Raw genomic sequence first — 19747 nt, forward strand, 5'->3', positions numbered from 1 at the left:
TTTGAAACCTGAGGTAATGTCTGAGGTATAACTTTGTTGTGTCATTGGAGTGCATGGCATTAATAAATAAATACAAAATCCACTGTTGGCAGGACTTAGCCTGAAGCTTTCTCCCAGCTCCTGCACTCACAAAGGGCCTCCTTTTCCCCAGAATCTTTTATTTTTGATTAAGGCAGCTCCAGAATGGATTTGTTATTTACCTTTTTATTTGATGCTGGATCTTTCATGTTGTTTTTGCTGAAATTTCTTTAAGTGACAGATTTGTTCCTATGCAGTCACCATTTGGTTCCACAGTTTGAGCGTTTGATATTGATATTGCTTTCAGCCTTTTGTTATCTGTAATGATCATAAAGGAAGTCCAAATCACTTAAAGAGAAAAATAAGATTAGAAACAAGCTGTGCTCAGAGTGTAAATGAGCTGTTTCTTTTTAACATCAGTGAAAGTAATTCAGGGGCTTTTAACAGCAGGTGTTATCTTTACTGTCCACAGTATAATAATGTCTTTGATATTTATGAATTTGAGCCATTTGTCCAGCATGTACATAAACCTTTAAGTCTGCATGCTTTTAATGAATATTTATGAGCATGACTGCCATCCTGAGAGACTCATTAGATTACATTTCCATACATGCAGTGTGGAGCTTTGCAAGAGAGCTCATTTATTTCTAGTTTCCCACTAAAGTGATGAAGTAGTGACAAACAAATCAGTGTAGAGAGTGGCCTAGTGTATGGCTAAACAATGGTGGTGCATCATTACATGGAATAAAAATCAACTGAGTGTTTTAGAAAATCACTGCATGCAGAAAGAAATGTTCAGTCTACAAATTGTACATAATTGAAACTACAGTTGATAAAAGAGGATCATCTGTGCCAGCAACAATCCACATGAATAATACATCAGGACTCATTATCTCACTTGTGTCCAGCCGCATGCATGGTCCAAGTCAACAAACTTTGGATATCAAATCAGATTAAGAAATTATTTATCATTCTGAAATCCTGGACAATTGCTATTTTGTACTTTAAAAATGAGGATTTACAGTACACAAACTATAATGAAGCCACCTCCTACTAGCTGTTGTAGCTTCAGTCAATGGCTGCTACCCTCCTGCCAACACCTGCCATCTCCCATCCACTATGCATTTTGTCATTTCTCCTGGAAAACTCTTGTAATGTTTACTAAAATAGGCTAATTCATGAATGCAGAATCATTCACACAAAATCCACATCAACATAAAATTTGAGCTGCTCCGTCCCTGCAACCTGGCAACCCAAAGCCCGTTCACCATCATGTTATGTCTGCTCTTCTGTCTCTTTCCCTTCTCTGCATTGGATAAAACTTACCTTAACCCTCTGGGGTCAAGGGTATAATCACAGTTTTTGACTACTTTTGATTTCACCTTTATATTTCACCTTGAAAACTCTTCATCTTGCCTTTTTTGGGTATCATTTTTACAGCCCAATCTCACGTGTGATTTTATAGTTATGTTTTCATTTTGACATACTGTATTAACACATTGGACCTAAAATCACACAAAAAAACAAAAAATCAGAGTAGAAAAATGTTTGGTTTTTTATAACTTAGAATATAAATATGAGCTGTTAATTTCAGAAACTTGTGTACAAATTTAGCAACAACAGAGCTACATACAACATTCAGGAAAAAGCATGGCATGGCCTATCAACACAATTTAAAACTGGTTGAAATGGAGACTAGTGAGGCTGTGTCTTGCTGCCATGTCATCTTAAATAGGTCACATGATTTGGCCGTGCTGGCGAGTCAGTGGACTCCTAAGGGTTTTGTCGCCCAAACATCTTGGTAACAGCGTGTTAGGGTGTGATTTGAAACAGTTAGATACAGAAGAAAGTAATGGTAAAGGTCACACTGTCAGGATTTCTGTAAGCATCACAAATGACCAAAACGGGAATTTCACAATTCAAAGTTAATCGCCCGTTTGTGTTCAAATCTGGATAATCAAAGATAAAGTAGCAAATGTCTGCAATTCTTGCAGAGGTAGTATTGACTTAGAATGATGACACTAGTGTTAAAATTCATGTTGGAGGAAAAAGGGTAGGTAGTGAAATCAAACAGGCCTAATGGTATTTTTCTTCTCCTCCAAAAAAAAGAAACACGTCTTTATAGTCCTTGCTTTGTGCACTGGGGTACAATAGAAAAGGGCCTTCCCCAAAATGAAAAACAGCCACATACCATTATCCCTCCTCCACCAAACTTCACAGTTGGAGCATGATTTGTCACTCCACAGGACACGTTTTCACTGCTCAACAGTCCAGCGCTGGTGTGCTTTACACCACTCCATCCAATGCACTGCATTGGACTTGGTGATGTGAGGTTTGCATGCAGCTGCTCGGCCATGGAAACCCATTCCATAAATCTCCTGCAGCACAGTTTGTGCTTACATTAATGCCAGTGGAAGTTCCAAGCTTCATTGACCCTGTTCTGTGATTTTACGTGGTCTTCTGCTTTGTGGCTGAGTTGCTGTTGTTCCTAAACACTTCCACTTTCTCATGATATATCTTACAGCTGACTGTGAAATATCCAGCAGGGATGAAATTTCATGAACCGCCTTATTGCAAAGCTGGCATCCATCACAGTACCACACTTGAAGTCACTGAGCTCTTCATTTTGTATCACAAATGCTCAGTGTTTGATTTTATACACTAACTGTATGGCAACAAGTCTGATTGAAACACTTGAATTCATGTCCAAATACCTTTTTCCATACAGTGTATATTTGACCTGGACTATATTTGCACATGCAACTCTCCCCCTCCCTCCAGAGTTGTCTCCCATCAGGAGTAGCTCTTCCAGACTCCATCAGATGACATCAGCATGTATTTGTGGGAGTCAATGCTGTTAGAAGGAACGCTGTCAAACCCCACCACGCTCACTGGTAATGTATGATAATGGATTCCTCTTAATCCCAACTCATTTCAATGCACACCCTGGGTGCTACACATGCCTCCAGCCATGAAAATACCAAAGGTGTGCTGCCACTCCCTCTGCACTCCTGCTGTTCTTCACTGTGCTTTGTGCCTTCATTTCAGACACAAGAGTTCAAATATAACACTGGATTTCTATCCACATGTTCACATATTTGTAGTTCTCATGTCTGGGAGTAATCTGCAGCCTGCTAATAAGTTACTAAAACCAGCAGTGTGTCCAGGATGAACTTCCTTCTTGGTTTTCCTCAATGATCAATAGGAAATTGGTTATAACAGTAATGAGAGGAAGAAATCCGCTGGGCCCACAGGCCTAATTAAGCCAGCATCTCAGGCCGTGGCTAATTAATAGTGGAGGGGAAATTAATGAAGAGCTTGTGGCCGGCTGCTGACAGCCAGCAGGAGTAGAATGCAGCTACGTCAGCACAGAGTCCTGCAGCACTCCAGGTGACTGCCAAAGCCTCCTTCGTCATTTAGACAGCACGCTCTAATCACAGTGCTTCCACCAGGCCAGTGCCACAGCCCCGCAAAAGACAAATATATCCTATACATACAGCATACAGCCGGGAAGATCTGAGTCTTTTAACTACCTAACTCCATCTGCTGTGGAATCCTCCACCTAGACACAGATCTGACGCCAGCTCTCAGAATAACAGCCAAAGTTTTCCTCAGTGAATCAGACACAAACTAGAAACCCCGATCCGAGACCAGATCTGCTGCCAGCATCCCTCTTCATCACCCACAGAGCTTGGAGCAGACTGACTCCAGAGCAGGTGAAGAGCTAAAACGCTGCTGTCTGTCAGCGTGCAGCCCCAGACACTGCCAATGTCCTGTCTTTGAAAACACACAGGAATCCTTGGATGGGAGTTACAACATGCTGCTAGTCACACTGAATCTAAACATCAGCTTCAAGAGACTCCATTAAGTGTGTGTGGAGTGGTTTTGAACACTCTTAGTGCTGCAGGAATGTGTCACTCTGCTGATCTGCTTGACCACGATGCCGGGTGCACAGAACTTCCTCAAACACAGTTTTAGAGGACAGACCTCAGACACACAAACCATGCAGTGCTTCCCACACAGAGACTAGTTGGTAGATGTCCCAGGAATATTTACAACAACTCAAGTATGTATGCAAAGATTTTTTTCTGTTTTAAAAATGTATACATATTCACTAGCTACACATCTGAGAGACATCCGGTAGTACATCTCATCTGGAAATGCACTGACTGAGGTGGATGTCTCATGTTAAAACTGGACCTCAGTATGCTGTTGTTTTAACATTTTTCTGCAGCTTCTTGCCGCCAATATGATCCCATACTCCTCTTCTTAAGGGTGATTGTTTTGATACATGACCCCATCAACAATAAGCCCTCACACATGCAGCCCACCTGTGAAATACAGAATATTGAGTGAAAATTTTTAAGGGTCTTGTGGAACATTTGATGCATGATTACACATCATACAGCTGATGAAAACTGTAAAAAGAGCTGAAACAAAAACAGAAGGAGACCAGACAGGATGGCCATCCTTACTGCCCAAACAGAGCATTATTTAATGGGACACACTGCCATGTACAACTGCATGTACAGCAGTGACAGCTGGTCAACAGGGGGTGCTAGGGTGTCATTCCCCTGCCACTCTCTCCACAAAGAGAGGACTGATCTTAAGCTCCTTGAATAAATTTTTGAAAATTTGCTTTAAATATCAATTAATTTCTATGAATATAGATTACCTCTATAATGCACTGTATAAATATGTTTTATTAAGAGATTAAAATGTGTAATGTGCGTTTGCTTTTACTTCCTGTTCTCTCATTTCCTCCCTGGGGCGCTTGGCCCGAGGGCCCGCAGCCTTCCACAGACTACTGTTACAAACTGTGCATGCGCATTTGGTCCTCTTCAGTACAAGAGACAGAACCTCTGTGGGCACAACAGGTGGCAGCATAGAAGTACGTTCTATTATTTCAGACACACAGGGTAAGTCATGCGTCGCCACAGTACATCTCTGGCTTTCTGCCAGAAATTGTGCCTGGGTTTGTTGTTTAGCTCACAGAGGGATGCTAGGAAGACAGCAAAAATGCAAAAAGAAAACTCAGTCGAGTGTTTTGCTGCGTTACGTTTACCTTGGAAGTGGGAAGTCGGAACTGGGACAGACGTCACATTCGTCTGTAAAAATGGATTTCCCTGTTGTTTGTGTTCCATTCGTCATAACCACAACGAGTTGGGAAAAAATGAGTGTCTCCTTAGTTGCTTATTTTGGTTGGATGTAGAGCAACTCTATAATGTACATAATGTTTAACGATGGATGCTGTTCTCGCGTTAGCCTGTCATTGTTTTTAGCAACATTGACCAGTTGCTAGCCGATAAAACTTTAAAACAACACATTGTGCAGTACTTCATGTATGAAAAGACTGTTGCTGCACACGACATGCAACCGCAGGGTAGTGCTGTATCTACAATTTCTAAAAATGCACTGAGAAACAGAAACAGCAAAAGGTTCTGAAAACAGGTAAAAATCAAAGTTTTACTACACTACTTTGTGCCGCCATGTGACATCAAGGTTGGGGTGCTCTGTGCAAGACTGAGTTCACGAGTTGTAAATACGACTTGGAGAGACATTCCATTTGCCACTTACAGTCGGAAGTCAGGAAAAACAAGTTGGAATACGAATTTCCTATGACAAATGGAACAAGGCATATGAATAAGGCCTTTTGAGAGGTCTTACTCTAACACTGACAAGCTAGCCTGTAAATCTCAGGTAAGTCCTGGAATATCTATGACCTCATTTTTTCTTGTAGCTCTGATTGGCCTGTCATGAATGTAACAGACAGAATTTTTGTCCAATCACCTTCCAAGAATGTTTTGAAAAGTTCTGCCCCTTTAAAGTGCTCTGTATGGGAGCTTTCCCAGATGAATGTGAAAATATATCCATGCACTGGATGTATGAAACAGTCTGTCTGACAAGTCAGATTACTATTTATTCTCCATCTTTTCAAAATGATGCATTTTTACATCAAATAAAAACCACAGAAAAATCGAGATACTCATTTAAATTGTAAGTTTTTGTCACTTTTTCAATCTGTTAAAAAAAAAAGTTCCAGCCAGACCTTAACCATGTGGTGTTTACTTCCTGTTACATCTACAGTAGAGGATAACTTTCATCACAGCCAGGATAAAAGTTTACAAAAGTACGGACAGCTCTATATTTTAAATGTGTTTGGTTTGATAATGCAGTGATTTTGGAAGTGAAGGGCATATTCCTTATCATCAAAGTGAATGCTAATTATCTAACATTAGCTATTGTACAGTAGCAAATGATCAAATCAGAATCACTGTCAGCTGTTAATCAGTGTTCTGGCTCTGTGATATTATAGACAGGTATATTATGACTATTTGATTTCAGGATTAGGAGAAGTCTGTTGAGTGCTTTCACAAAGAGAAAGTGGAACATCTAAAAGCCTTGATCTGCCAGTTTTCTTTCTCTGATGATGTTCTGTAGAAGTTTAACCCAAGCTTGTCCTCTCATCAGTTAGTAAATGCAGTTGAACAACAACATTCTTTCATTAAAAAAAAGAAAACCAGGAATAAGATTTTGTCAATGTTTGTGCACAGCAATTGTTAATAGCAATATCAAAAATGAAAATCAATGCTGTTTACAGTGGATTGTTCCCACATAAACTCTTCTTTATTCATGTGCAATCAAAGCATTCCCATTAGCCCGGGTAAAGGGGATCAACATCATACAGATTCCATTTAATCGGTCTGCAAAAAAAGTGTGTTGCAGGGTTATGCAGATAAGCTGAATAATTTAAAAGAGGCTGTTAATGAAAGATTAGACCACCTCAGCACATCCACAGTTCTGTCTATAGGGTTCAATTAAAAACGGATAAAAATCCAGTGACTTTTAAAACAGCCATTTAAGTGGGACTGCATGCATTAATGAAAGATAAATGCTCTTGCCCTGTGTGTGCATCTGCGGGGTTTCTGGAGGAATACTAAGTGTAGATATTGATTAAACTCTTGCCTGGCTCATCCTGAGAGACGAACTACATTGCATACTCTGGTCATTGCCAAGTTTGGCTGGTGCAGGTTTTAAATGGATCTGGAAAGATCTTCTCTTCTGGTGTTCGGGGGAACAAAGACGGATCGCTCCTTTATTGCCCTCCTGGTAACACCTCTGTGCTCAGGTTTTCCTTTTTTAGCCCTCCTCAAACCTTTTCCATCTTCTCTTTGATGAATTAATATCACATTGAATAGCCAAGTCTCACCTCTCTTTGATTGTTCCTTTTTTAATCAAATGTGATTACAAAAGTCTGCTTCAGAGAGGTGAGAAGACACACTGGGAGGAATATAATGAGTCAGTGTGTACGTGCATGTATCTTTCCCCTCTAACTAGGCTGACTTTAAATGCAATTAAGTGACTCTCATCTGGACTTGTGCACACATCTCATCAGGTCCCTCTGGGCTAAATATTTGGTCAGACGTTTAGTGCTTGCATAATAAAAACAAATTAAACCATGAAATAATGAATGTTCCTTATGTAAAATCCACACGCACCTTCATTAAAAGAGCGACTGCTAACAGTAGGGGGAAAATATCAGAGAAATGGACTTAATTCCTATTTCTGGCCATGACTGACAAATGACTGCACATCAGGTCAAACATGGATAAGGCTCAGTGCGGGCCCCAGTCGGTTAGCCAGGCGGAAAATTGGAAAATTTAAGCTACAGTGAGTCATTAGCTAAGTCAAATATGAAACAAAAAGCTCGGTCTCTCTGGAGAATTCTTTCTAAAGTCTAATCTCTCATTGTAAGAAAACGATTTCACTTCAGTGGCTTCTCAAACGTGAGCTAACCTTATCATCGTCATGCTAGCAGATAAAACTGACCATCTCCACCAAATTTCACTTGTGCACTTCAGCGTAAAAGAAGCCCTTTCTTTATTTTTTATTATCAGCCCATGCCCCCAACTATTTTCCCATCAACTTCTCCATTTCATACCCACACCTCGGCCTTCTTCATCTCCCCTCTCTCCCCCTCTTCCTTGAGCTGCAAACTCTGTAACTAATTGGATCTGGCATGGTCTGTAATGACTTTGCACTCTATGGGGAGCTTTGGGAAAAATCACCCTTCATTTCTCCTGGCATCTATCAAGTGACCACATACTGAACTCCAGTGACATATACCGCCATCCTGCATGGAAAGGGCAGAGACAGCAGAATGTGGAGGATACTGCTGATCTCAGGATGGAGGGAGTCGTATGGATATGTGGCTCCAGGCTGCACTTTCAGTCTGTATGTTCATATGCGGTGTGTCTCTGTGTGTATCATACAGTCACATAGTAAGTCTTGAGACTAGAAGATTTTAAAACATTCATTTTGCATCGGAATGAATCGTATTTTTTCCTTTTAGACCAGGGGTGTCAAACCCGTGGCCTGGGGGCCAAATCCTACCTGTTCTACAGTTAAACCCGGCCCACAAGGTCATATTTTTCTATCATAACTGGCCCAGCGATATGAGGTCTGCAGATTTCCTCCAGTATAAAAATGTAAACTAAACCTCGATAAACATCCTTGTTAAGTCATAAAAATCTGAAGAGTGAATAAAAAATATATGAAAAAGTTAAGAGTAAGGGAAAAGAAGTCTAATTGTGTGTTCAATTCATATTTCCAATTATAAAGTAAACATGGGATTTTGACTTTATTTCATATTTTGACCTTTTCAGTTCAAAATTTTTTAATTTTAAGTCATATTTTTACCCTTTGAATGCTAAACTTTGACTTTTAGACAAACACTTTGAAACTTAAACTCTTATTATGATCTTTAAAATCATGATTTCAAAATAAATCTCATATTTTGACCTTAAACACTCATTATTTTTTAATTTCATCTCATATTTTGACCTTTAAAGTGCAGGATTTTTTATTCTATTTCATATTTTGACCATCACAATTCATGATTTTGAATTTAAAGTCACATTTTGACCGTTTAGATTCACTATTTTTATTTAAAGTCATACTTTGACCTTTTAAACTCATGATTTTGAATTTTAACTCACACTTTGACCTTTTCAACTCCTTTCTTTGACTTTTAGACTAACAATTAAACATTTATATACCTCTTATGACCTTTTGACTCATGACTTCAAATTAAATCTCATATTTTTACCTGTAAAACTCATAATTTATAATTTTATTTCGGAATTTTACCTAAAAAACTCAAGTTTTCATATTTTATCATATCATTTTGATGTTAAAAGTAATGATTTTAATTTCATCTCTTATTTTGACATTTAAACTCATGATTTTATATTTATATCTTATATATTTGCCTTTTAAAAACATTATTTTGACTTTTCATTTCATGATTTGACCTTTTGAACAAATAAGTTTGACTTGTTATCTCAGATTTTGAGCCATTAAACTTGTAATTTTGATGTTTTTAGAATCTCAAAATCATTTTTGAGATATCATTTTTTATTTAATTCAGTACGGGTGAAAATGTGCTTGACAGTTTATGGTTAATGTTGACCCTGTTAGGCTCTCAGGTTAGACCTAAATTCAGAATCTGGCCCCTGCTGTGACTGAGTTTAACACCCCTCTTTTAGACTAACCTCTGTGGTTAAACAAATAAGCAAAGGCAGGAGTGCAAAAATGCAATTCTTCAAGGGTCCACTTGAGGCTGGCTGCAGATGCACAAGTAGTCACTTACAGGTGCATCTAAAAATTTGAGTATCATGGAAAACATTTTCTCATTTAACTGGAACTTCCCTATATTCTAGATTCATCATTACAGTGAAAGATTTCAGGACCTTTTTTGTTTTGTTTAATTCATGATGATTAGCTCACAGCCCATGCAAATTTAAAATCCACTTTCTCAAAATATTAGAATACTGTGGAAAAGTTAAATTTGCAAAGGTTTTTTGAGCCTTTATTCTGAAAAAAAAAACAAAAAACCTTTTACTTCTGAGCTTCTTAGAAAGAAAATGAACTTTTACATGGCATGCATCTTTTTAGAGGCAGCTGTAAGGGCTGAAATCAGATTTTATAAAACAAAACTCTTCTACCCTGATGCTTCCCTGAAGTGTTCTTCAGTGACCTTAAAACACTGTTTGCATGTGCACAGAAGGCCAGACCAAAAAGAAAAAACCTCCCTTTTCAAGACCACATGCCTACGTGTGGACAAGGCTGTAGACCAAAACGCTGCTGTCTTCTTATCTACAAAGCTATTCTTTGTCTGTTTTCTTTCTACCTCCTGACCTACATCAGTCAGAAGAGCACGGGAACTTCTACTCATAGACTTCAGGATTTTTTTCTTTCTGCCTGTTTCAAAGGTCAGAGCTGAACAGAGGAGAAGGAATTTCAATTTGCTGCTCCCTTTGCTTGGAAGGAATTGCAGAGAGAACAAAAAATAATTTGAGCTTATTTAATGCTTTTAACAGGAAGTTAGTTGGCTGTCTGTTGTTTGTCTGGAATTGTCTTGGTTGAATAAATAGATCAGTACGTAACTCTGATGACCACTCAACAGTCACTACTGTAACTTTGTCCTTTATTTCACTAATACACCTTTTTCAACCAGCCAATTTCACATATCTGTTTATATTCTTATGATATAGTTATTTTTTGTTTTATTGCTCTACAACTACTTTGTTAACTCAGTCTCCCCTGGGGACAAAGTTTTTGGCACCCACATCATGAGACAAAGTTTTATTCTTAATATAAATACTAACAGCTTGGCAATTTTTCTTTCAAACGCCTAAGAGAATGTCAGAATGATTTATTTCTACAGGAAAATCTAATCTAGTTTCTAGTCTCCTTTTTGAATAATATTATTGTCTAGTAAAGCCTGCTTTTGACTGGACATATTATTTATGCATGATACAATAATAAAATCAAATCAACCATCATTATTCATTCAACCCTGAGTGTCTCTGCAGCTAGCTGTTACTGTCACCAAAAAACCCACAAGACACTTTTTCCCATCAAGCAATCAAGCACAGAGCATGTTCACAACCACAAACTGATCTGAAACTAACACTAGAGTTCATGCAGGAAAATGTCGCTGAACAACCCCCAAACATCCCTGGTTGAGCACTTTTTGTATAACAACACTGAGGATAACTTTCCACATCCTTCACAAAAAAATCACAGCGAACCAGTTGATTTAGAATTTCAGAAGATTTTAAGTTTGAGCTCTGGGTGGCAGCTGGCAAAAAAGTGCAGCCGACTCTTCAGTGACAAGTTAACATCCAACTTTATGGGGGAGAAAAATATCCCTGCTAGGAAAAAGAAGCAGTACAGAGAATGTTCTGACTCAAACAGCCTCCTCCATCAAGCCTGTTGCCTGCAGTCAGATTTAGCTGTCAGAGGCGGTGGAGTTCCAGTCTAAATTCACAGCATTGTTTGGCTGTAAGTTACTGTATGAGGCTGTGAAAATCCAGTCCATAGGCCAGGGACAAATTTATCCGTCACTATCAATTATGCCTGAGTTAAATTCTTCTGTCAATACAAGCCTGTTTCCACCTCAGCATGTGTCCTGTATCAAATCAGCCCCATGCTCCCTGAACAACACAGTGTACAAGCCTTCAAGGGGGTTTTTATTTACCTCTTTTTGTCTGCTTCATATCTGCTGAGGAGACGCTGCAAACCTCCACACTTAAAGCCCTGGAAGTGGGCTGCAGGGGCGCCGACAGTGACGATGTCATAAAACGCATCTGGAAAGAGAGAAAAGAAGTGTCAGTATTTAAAGTGAGATGTAGAAAACAACACTCACAGATAAAGGACATGGAGCCAAAATAAAAAAAATAGATTTAAATAGATACATATGTGGAGTTAATACCGGGGCTGGAATTGTATTTGTATAGCATCTGTATTCAAACCAGCCCAATGAGCTTCAAGAAGAGAAACAGAGATTTTAAATGGTAAAAGAAAGTGAGAACAGATATTCAAACAGAGTTTTTAAAATGACAGGAAAACGGCTAAAAATCAGTCCAAGCTAATATTATACTAAAGAAGAATGATTCTATTGTTGAAACTAGCTTTGACTAAGACTACAATATGAAATAATACAGATAATAGGATACGGTACAATACGATAATATACCATATGATACAATTTGATGCAAAGCACATCATAAACCATGGCACAATATATGACAGCGAGATTAATTATGCTACGATATGATACAATATGCATATATAACATATGAAACATATATGAAATTATATATTAGGATATGAAAGGATACATTGGATATGATCAAATAACAATTTATTATGCATTACTATATAATATGACATGATAGGATAGGACTGGATATTATATGATATAGTATGACACAGTAAAACACAACAACATGAAAAAACACAAAATGAGAGAGACGATAATATTCTAGACAAGATGATTGGAGGGATAAGACAAGATGATGAAGAGACAATTAGCGATGATACCAGATGAGATAGACAGTTCAATACAATAGGACATGATAGGATATGAGACAAGACAAGACAATAAGAGACAATACCATAGAACAGACCCAACAGTTAAAGGCTGTTGAAAAAAGACTTGTGTGAACTTAAAAGTCCCAAATAGTTATTTTATTTCTAGTTTCTGAGTTGATAGGACACATTTTCAAGTGTAAGTAAACAGTACTCAATCATCAGAAGTATTTTTGCCATTGTGCTCAAATAATCTGACGATCATTTCTTAATCAGAAATCTAGAATGACACTTGCACCATGAGGGAAGTTACCCACTCAGTTTAAGAAGTCCCGTTTGTAGGGACAAACTTTGACATAGCATGGGTGATGCCCTGACTTCTTTGGAAGAGCACATTATGGGACAAAGTGCACCTTTCAGTCTTTGTTACTTGTAGTCGATCAAACATGTGAAAGACATGAGGGCAAATTGAAGTGGACAAGAACCATTTAAATGATACAGTATATGTCAACTTGAGTCAATTTTACTCAAAAACCTTATTTCCACTACTTTGATGTAATCAGTTGCGATAAATATCCTGAGCATTTTCAACCTGTTAGGTTGAGGAGAAGAGACAAGACAATAAGAGAATATGCGATTTTGACTGGCTCAGGAAATTTCCATTGGTGTCCATTAACTTCTGATATATGGACACCTTTCGAACTTCACAAGTAGTTCCGGTCAAAACATGAATACACTGCTCCAAATTAATGCACAGCAGGAGTAACCATAGCAACCTGAGGCGGTCATATTTTCTGAGCAGGGAGAACAGCACCGCCAGCCTAAGGAGCCTGCGGACCGGCATCAACTGTCACTTAACTGATGCAAATAAAATGTCAGACTCCAGGTTTAAGACCAGTAATGCAAGAGCGTCTTATCTCCTACTTTCAACGTACGTCTCGTTCCCAGCCACTATTTCTTTGTTGAGCCAAAGGAAACGCTTCTGATAACCATCCACTGCATGTCGGTCGGTTCAGGCCTCCACGTCATTCATTAATCCCTGATAATTGGACACCTTGTCGGGCATTAATCCTTACATATGATATGATACGATAAAAGACAGTACAATAAGAGCTGATACAATACGAGACAAGACGGTAAGCGATTATTACAGATGATAAGAGACAATAACAAAGTGATAAATGTTCTGCCCCACACAGTAGTGTTAATGTTGTTTTTCCATGTTTATAACTTAATGCCACCATCTTGTGGTAGTCAGGAGCATTATTTTCTGCTTTCATGCATTTTTACCTGCACTTCCTGTCCAAACTGGAAGTATGTTATTCAGCGGTTCTGTAGTCCTTGACTGCACAGTTGAGATTAGATTCTTTTCTTTCTGCATGCTAAAGCAATGTCTGTAATTATATGAACAATATTTACAAAATTTATACCGATTTACCTGTTATGTTGTGTAAGTTTCTTTGAAATTTATCTGATTCCAATTTAAGCCCCATTCAGCTAACAGATAAGCTAATGCTAACATGCTAATTAGCTAGCACCACCTGAAGTAAACTTCATGAAAGTCATCTCTTATTGTGGAGTTCTTTAGGGACTGTTATGCTGGTTGGATAGCTAGCATTAGACCTTCACAGTAAATGAGCGACAATGAGAGAAGAGACAATACAAGACAACACAATAAGAGATGATAAGTGACAATATGATATGACACAAAAAGCGACGGTAAGAGATGAGATGATGCCATACGCTATGAGATGAGACAAAACAATACAATTAAAGACGATAACGATAAGAGATAAGACGATCAGGGATGATAAGAGAAGGTACGATACGATAAAAGACAATATGATAAAAGACGACACAATGTGTGTTGATACGATAAGAGACTGTAGGATAAAAAACCTATGATACAATATGAGATGAAACAAGACAATATGATGGTATTTGAAAAGTAAAATAGAATGCAATACAATCCAATATGACATGATAGGATAGAAAACAGTCACAGTGTATGTTACCTGGCATCAGAATTGATTAAGCTCTTTTCAATATGCCATGCTGTTTAAGGGCTTTATTTTATGTAGAAAATGTCATTTTAATAGATGATAAAGTTCATAATGTTACCTTTAATAACCTACACAAAGTATTTTTAAGGCCACACATTTACTGTATTTATGCACAACTTTATTCTGCAGTCTGCTTGTGTATTAGTTTTTGGGCATTCATATATCAAACTGATTTATGTTGTGTCCATATCCCTCCATTAATAGTCATCCTGCGGTCTTAATATAGCATTAGTCCCATGTTAAACCAGAAGGACGGCCAATGTCACAGCGCTTTATTCCAATTTGCACACCGTCGTCAAAAGTAAATAAACACTTCACAGACAGCCGGGCGGGCACAGGGGTGCTTATAACAGGCCTTGTTTTGAATGAGTAATGGACGAGGCCGACAATTAAATCAGAGGAACAGGGAGGGTGTGGGCTGGGGGTTTATTGGAGGTGAATATTTTGGTGTTGTTGAGTGCCAGGTCAGTTAATGATGACCCTCGGGAAAGCAACAGAGCACAGATCTAACCAAAGGAAAACACTGCCTGAAAAATCGTTAGAAATATATATTAATGACACGACAACCACAAGTGTCACCACAGAGATACAGACGGCACTGCGGCCAACAGAATCCCTGTCCCCTAACAACACTACAACAGACTGATCATGGTTTGATGCGGGGGGCTTTGCTGCTACCCGCTACTTCTTCCATTAATTATCCTTGTGTCTGACCATGAGGCTTCCTGTCTGCCACATGTTCGTCCCCTGGAGTTTGCACATGTCCGACTCCTCTTAATTGGTTCTCCAGCAGCAGAGGTCCACAGAAATTCAAACGTCAGTTTCAGAACATCAAGCAGGATGACCAATTTGTGCTTGATTTGCCTGCCTTGCTTCTCACTCAGTCTTTTTTCCCTCAATACATCAGCAAGAGATCAAGCCATTTAAGCACAATTGTTTCCTGAAAGAAAAAATTGATTGTGGCAGTCTGGATGAGTGGTGATAATTCATACTTAACCCGTTACACAATCCTGTTTAACAATGACAAAATACCCTTTTACTCGACCCAAAAGAGAGCTGAACAATGCTTCTAGCTAGGTGCAGCTTTGCCAAGCTGCCAAGATTTCAGGCTGGAAATATTTTACAGTTGTCATTTAGAAGAAAGAAGACATTCCTAGAAAAACAAATGAACACTGTTTGGAGCGTGAAATCATTTCTTTTTATTTTTCCCCTCCAGATTTCTTTTCCTGCAGGATGATAAATAGACAGAATGAAAATGAATGGTTCACTATTGTTGAGTGGATTGCACGGCACAGCTCAATGAATGCATCACTACAGAAAATCAAAAGGAACAATAGAGCAATTGACTGCAGATAGACACTGAGACTCAGCTCCATTATAGAGCACGTTACCGAATTCACTGATTGCAGTCATTTATTCCATGTTTTTATCTTGTTAAACCACACTTAAAAGTTGATGTTATGGTGATTCCTTTTTCTAACAAGGTCACTAGAAGATATCAGAACGATTGAAGAGTTTATTTAGCGCAACTATTGGTGTTATATGGCTACTACCAGTGATGTGTCTAGGTGATTCATTTCGCGTTGGGCTAATCTGTGCATTTACTCAGCTACAAATAACAGAATGTTCAGGGTTCAGACCAGGACATGGTGCAAATTCAGGAGCATCCCTTGTGCTAGACGATGTACATTCATTTGATAAAAGTCAGAAATTTGTACAGCAGGCTTTATAAAACTGCAGTTGATGAGACTGCATGTAATTGGTTTAAACATTATTTTAAAGAGGTGTTAGTATGCCTTTTTTTTCAAGGCTTTACACATCTCTCTGATACCCAGGTAGTATCTTCACATGGTTTACAGCTCAAAAAACTGATGTTTCTCACACTGGCGTCCTGAAAAACCCTTATTTTATCTTCCGTCTGAAACGCTTCATTTTCGCTGCTGTCTCTTTCATGCATGATCTTCCCAGCCTGCCATTGGTTGGCACAGCCCATGCCACAAAACAATATGGTGGCTAACGTTAGGCTAGCAGCAGAAACGATCAAAAACAGATTACAATGCACAAAAAAAACAAAAAATTTAAATTTTGGATGGCCTGCAAAGTCACCTGAATTCCAGGCTTACTCAAAAATGTACCGTAAAGGCTATGAAGGCATGGATAGCGCCATTAGGATGGCACAATGGTGGGCTGTAAGAGGGAAAAAAGCAAGCTGCTACGATTTATGGTTCAAATGTAATTTAACTTTTTATTATCTGTTTCTCTTCCTGTCATATACCACAAAGTCAGTCTAAGAGGGTTTTATATATTTCTATGCAGATGCCACCTTGTGCACATTAAATAATGTAAAAATGTAATGTGTTCTACAATACAAGTGTTTCGGCATCTCTGTTAGATCATGATCTGTCTTTTAGTAGTACATGTCAAATTTTGTTTTGAAAACTAAGACTAAAACTTGGTTTTCTGTACAGAAATAAAGGCCTATGCGCACTCTTTTTTTTTGTCCAAATTTTTCGCACTAAAAAGAAAACAAATCGAGCTCATGTTGTTCTAATCATCTTTGCATGCTGACACCCACATTTTTATCTGCCATTGTTTTTGGGGGAACAGGTTTGAATTTATGTGAATTTTCGCATCAGTCCAAGTCATTTAAATGGGTGACTGATGATGCAAAACGGTGCCTGCGGCTTCCTTCTCACTTGCTCGCCCCCACCCAACCCTTCTACTCGCTCCATCTCTCGCACCTCATTTTAAACACCGTGGTTTGCCAGTGTATTATGTAGATTTCAACCATGGAAATTTAACAGATAAAGGCAGAAGTTAAGGCCAGCTCACAGGTCAACACAAAGAGCGAATTAAAAGTTGTTCTCCATCGCTCCACTTTGGCACAGTGCTATGACACATGAGAGTGTGCTGTATGAAGATGTTTGTCAGGATGAATGGATCCAGAGTGATTACAGAGGAGTGACAGGGCCACAGGTTTATCCTCACTGATTAGTAGTGATTACAAATACAACACAATGCACTCAGTACTCAAGGTTTGAGTTTGTGGTGTTTTTTCAGATCACGGATCTGAAAAAAACTCATCCAAAATTAGCAGACTCAGTGTGAAAAAAACCTAAGTCCAGTCTGTCAATGAGAAACAGAAAAAAAAGATTGTTTAGGCAACAATCCAGCCAGTTTTAGACTAGGGAGACAGTTTTTGAATATATACATTCAGCTGTTTCTGTGTTGAAGCCATTGGATCCCATATATCACAGTTCTCTCTGTTTTATTACTGTTTGACAGACAGATCTGCCTGATGACAGCCATGGAACATGGCCAATCCACTTGCTTTGCAAGGTTAATTTTGGTTAAATAGGTTGGGATTTTGCAACAAATAAAGAGTTTGATAATTTTATCAAGTTACAACTCAATATTGGGCACTTAGTCTGACTAGTTTTCTTACTGTTGCATCAAAACTGGTATTGAAATTTGGGTTCTGCACAAACAATGTAGATTGGATCTTCATGACGGATTTGCAAGTTGACAGACATGGTATCTGGCCAGTCCATCCGCTTTGCAAGGCTATACATTTGGAAATAAAGTAAAAAATGAACGAGAAAGATTATTAGCAGTTTTATTTATTAATCTATATTGGATTAAAAAAAATATGAAAACACCACTAGGTAAAAAAGACAGTGAAAAGGATCGGCTGGTGGTATAGAATGTCTTAAGGTTTAAGTCTTGGGCAGACTTCCTCAGTTTTTTGGGGATAATTAAAGTTTTGTGACTCAACTATTTTGATGTAACTACTTTTTGATCATAACCCAGAACAACCCGGATTTCTTAATTAAAACTGTGATGCTTATGGGAGCTGCGTGTCCCACAGGAGTGTGTAACTCCAGGTTTCTCAGGTCTAACTATAGCAGGCATAATGGAGTATACACAGACACATATCAGCCAAAGCACTGCAGCCTGGAACAGAGTCCATGTGTGCCCAGAGAGGGTAATTATCCGACTGCCAATCAATCTATAGACTAACTGCTCTAAGCCTCATTTTATCTTGATTTTACATTTTTTCCTGCCTTGGCATCACAGGACAGCTGCAGGGCTGTGTGATGACTTGATTTTACCTATTTTATCTGTCAGATCCGATGCTTTTACTGAAGGAACCACACTTCACATCAAGGTTTGTCTCTTTTCAATTCCCCATCAATCATGTGGTGTGGAGTTGAAATGGATCCTGCTCACAGACAGAGAGGCAGCAGTTAGTCGCCTTAATATACTCAGACAGTTCCAGGGAAATAACAGGCTGTGCCAACCAGAGAGCAGCAGTGAAGGAGACACACCGGACTCTCTCTCCAGGAAAACACAAAGGGGCATAATTAGAGTTTGTCTGTCTGTCTAAGGCCAAGTTAATTTTCACCTTCAGCCTGGCCAATGACCGAGAACTTTCCTGTCTGAGCCCTCTGAGCGCCTCTGGCAGATGGAGAAGTGGAGCATAAAAAACACTCCGGTAGGTGACAATCACTGCAGCTCATGGGAATTGGTGTCATATGAAGCCAATTTTCCACAATGCCTGTTTTTTTCTTCAACTTGAAATGCTGCTTTAAAAAACACGATGTGAAATAACTATCAAAACTAGAACTAGTGCTTTGTGGTTGTATGTCTGTGCAAGGTAGACAACTGCCATGCAATGATAGTCGCTTATGCATTCTTGAGGTATTCTGTTCACAAGCAAAGGATGGAAATGACACACGGCTTCCTTTGCTTTTTACCTCCAAAATCTAATCACTTCATTCTTAATTCAGAGTGTACATTAGTGCATAGTTTGAAGAAAATCCCTTAATGTGTTCTTTAGGTTTTAAATTGACAAAGATGACTCAGAAGAAAGGAGAAGCCAAACACCTAACATCCCTGGCCTTGGTTAACAATGTACAGGGGATTAAAATCATTACCTGAATTTGAATCTCCTCTTTTACAGAGTGCAGTCAACTTTAGTCATGCTTACAGGTGTAATGTGTTGTTTTTAGCAGCAGTAGACAGTTTTTTTTTTCATATGAAAATATTCTATGTACACTACCTGCTTGACAGACACAGTTAAGCTGAGTACACAGTAAATATCATCCAATTAAGCCACGGATTTGAGTCATTGAAGCATGACTTGCTTGGGGGTTGAACCAACTTTCAGTCGGATCAAATGTCGTTGTTTGTCGAGTTGTGTGGGATACAACAGCTGATCACGACCAGCTGCTCCCAACTGGTCGGATAGATTTCTGTCGTACAACTCCACACACTCCCACAGTGAG

General features: G+C 38.7%; 1 protein-coding gene across 7 annotated transcripts in view; it reads right to left on the reverse strand.

Annotated features, from left to right (window-relative positions):
• The window catches only part of inpp4b (inositol polyphosphate-4-phosphatase type II B), a 257684-nt gene that overhangs the window by 51785 nt on the left and 186152 nt on the right, over positions 1-19747 (reverse strand). For all 7 annotated transcript variants that reach the window (XM_041784758.1, XM_041784757.1, XM_041784759.1 and 4 more), the window contains one exon: positions 11564-11672. In XM_041784758.1, the coding sequence (XP_041640692.1) occupies positions 11564-11672 (109 nt within the window). The remainder of the gene's footprint in view (positions 1-11563; positions 11673-19747) is intronic.

The sequence above is a fragment of the Cheilinus undulatus genome, linkage group 4 (assembly GCF_018320785.1).
Source record: "Cheilinus undulatus linkage group 4, ASM1832078v1, whole genome shotgun sequence".
Classification (NCBI taxonomy): Eukaryota; Metazoa; Chordata; class Actinopteri; order Labriformes; family Labridae; genus Cheilinus; species Cheilinus undulatus.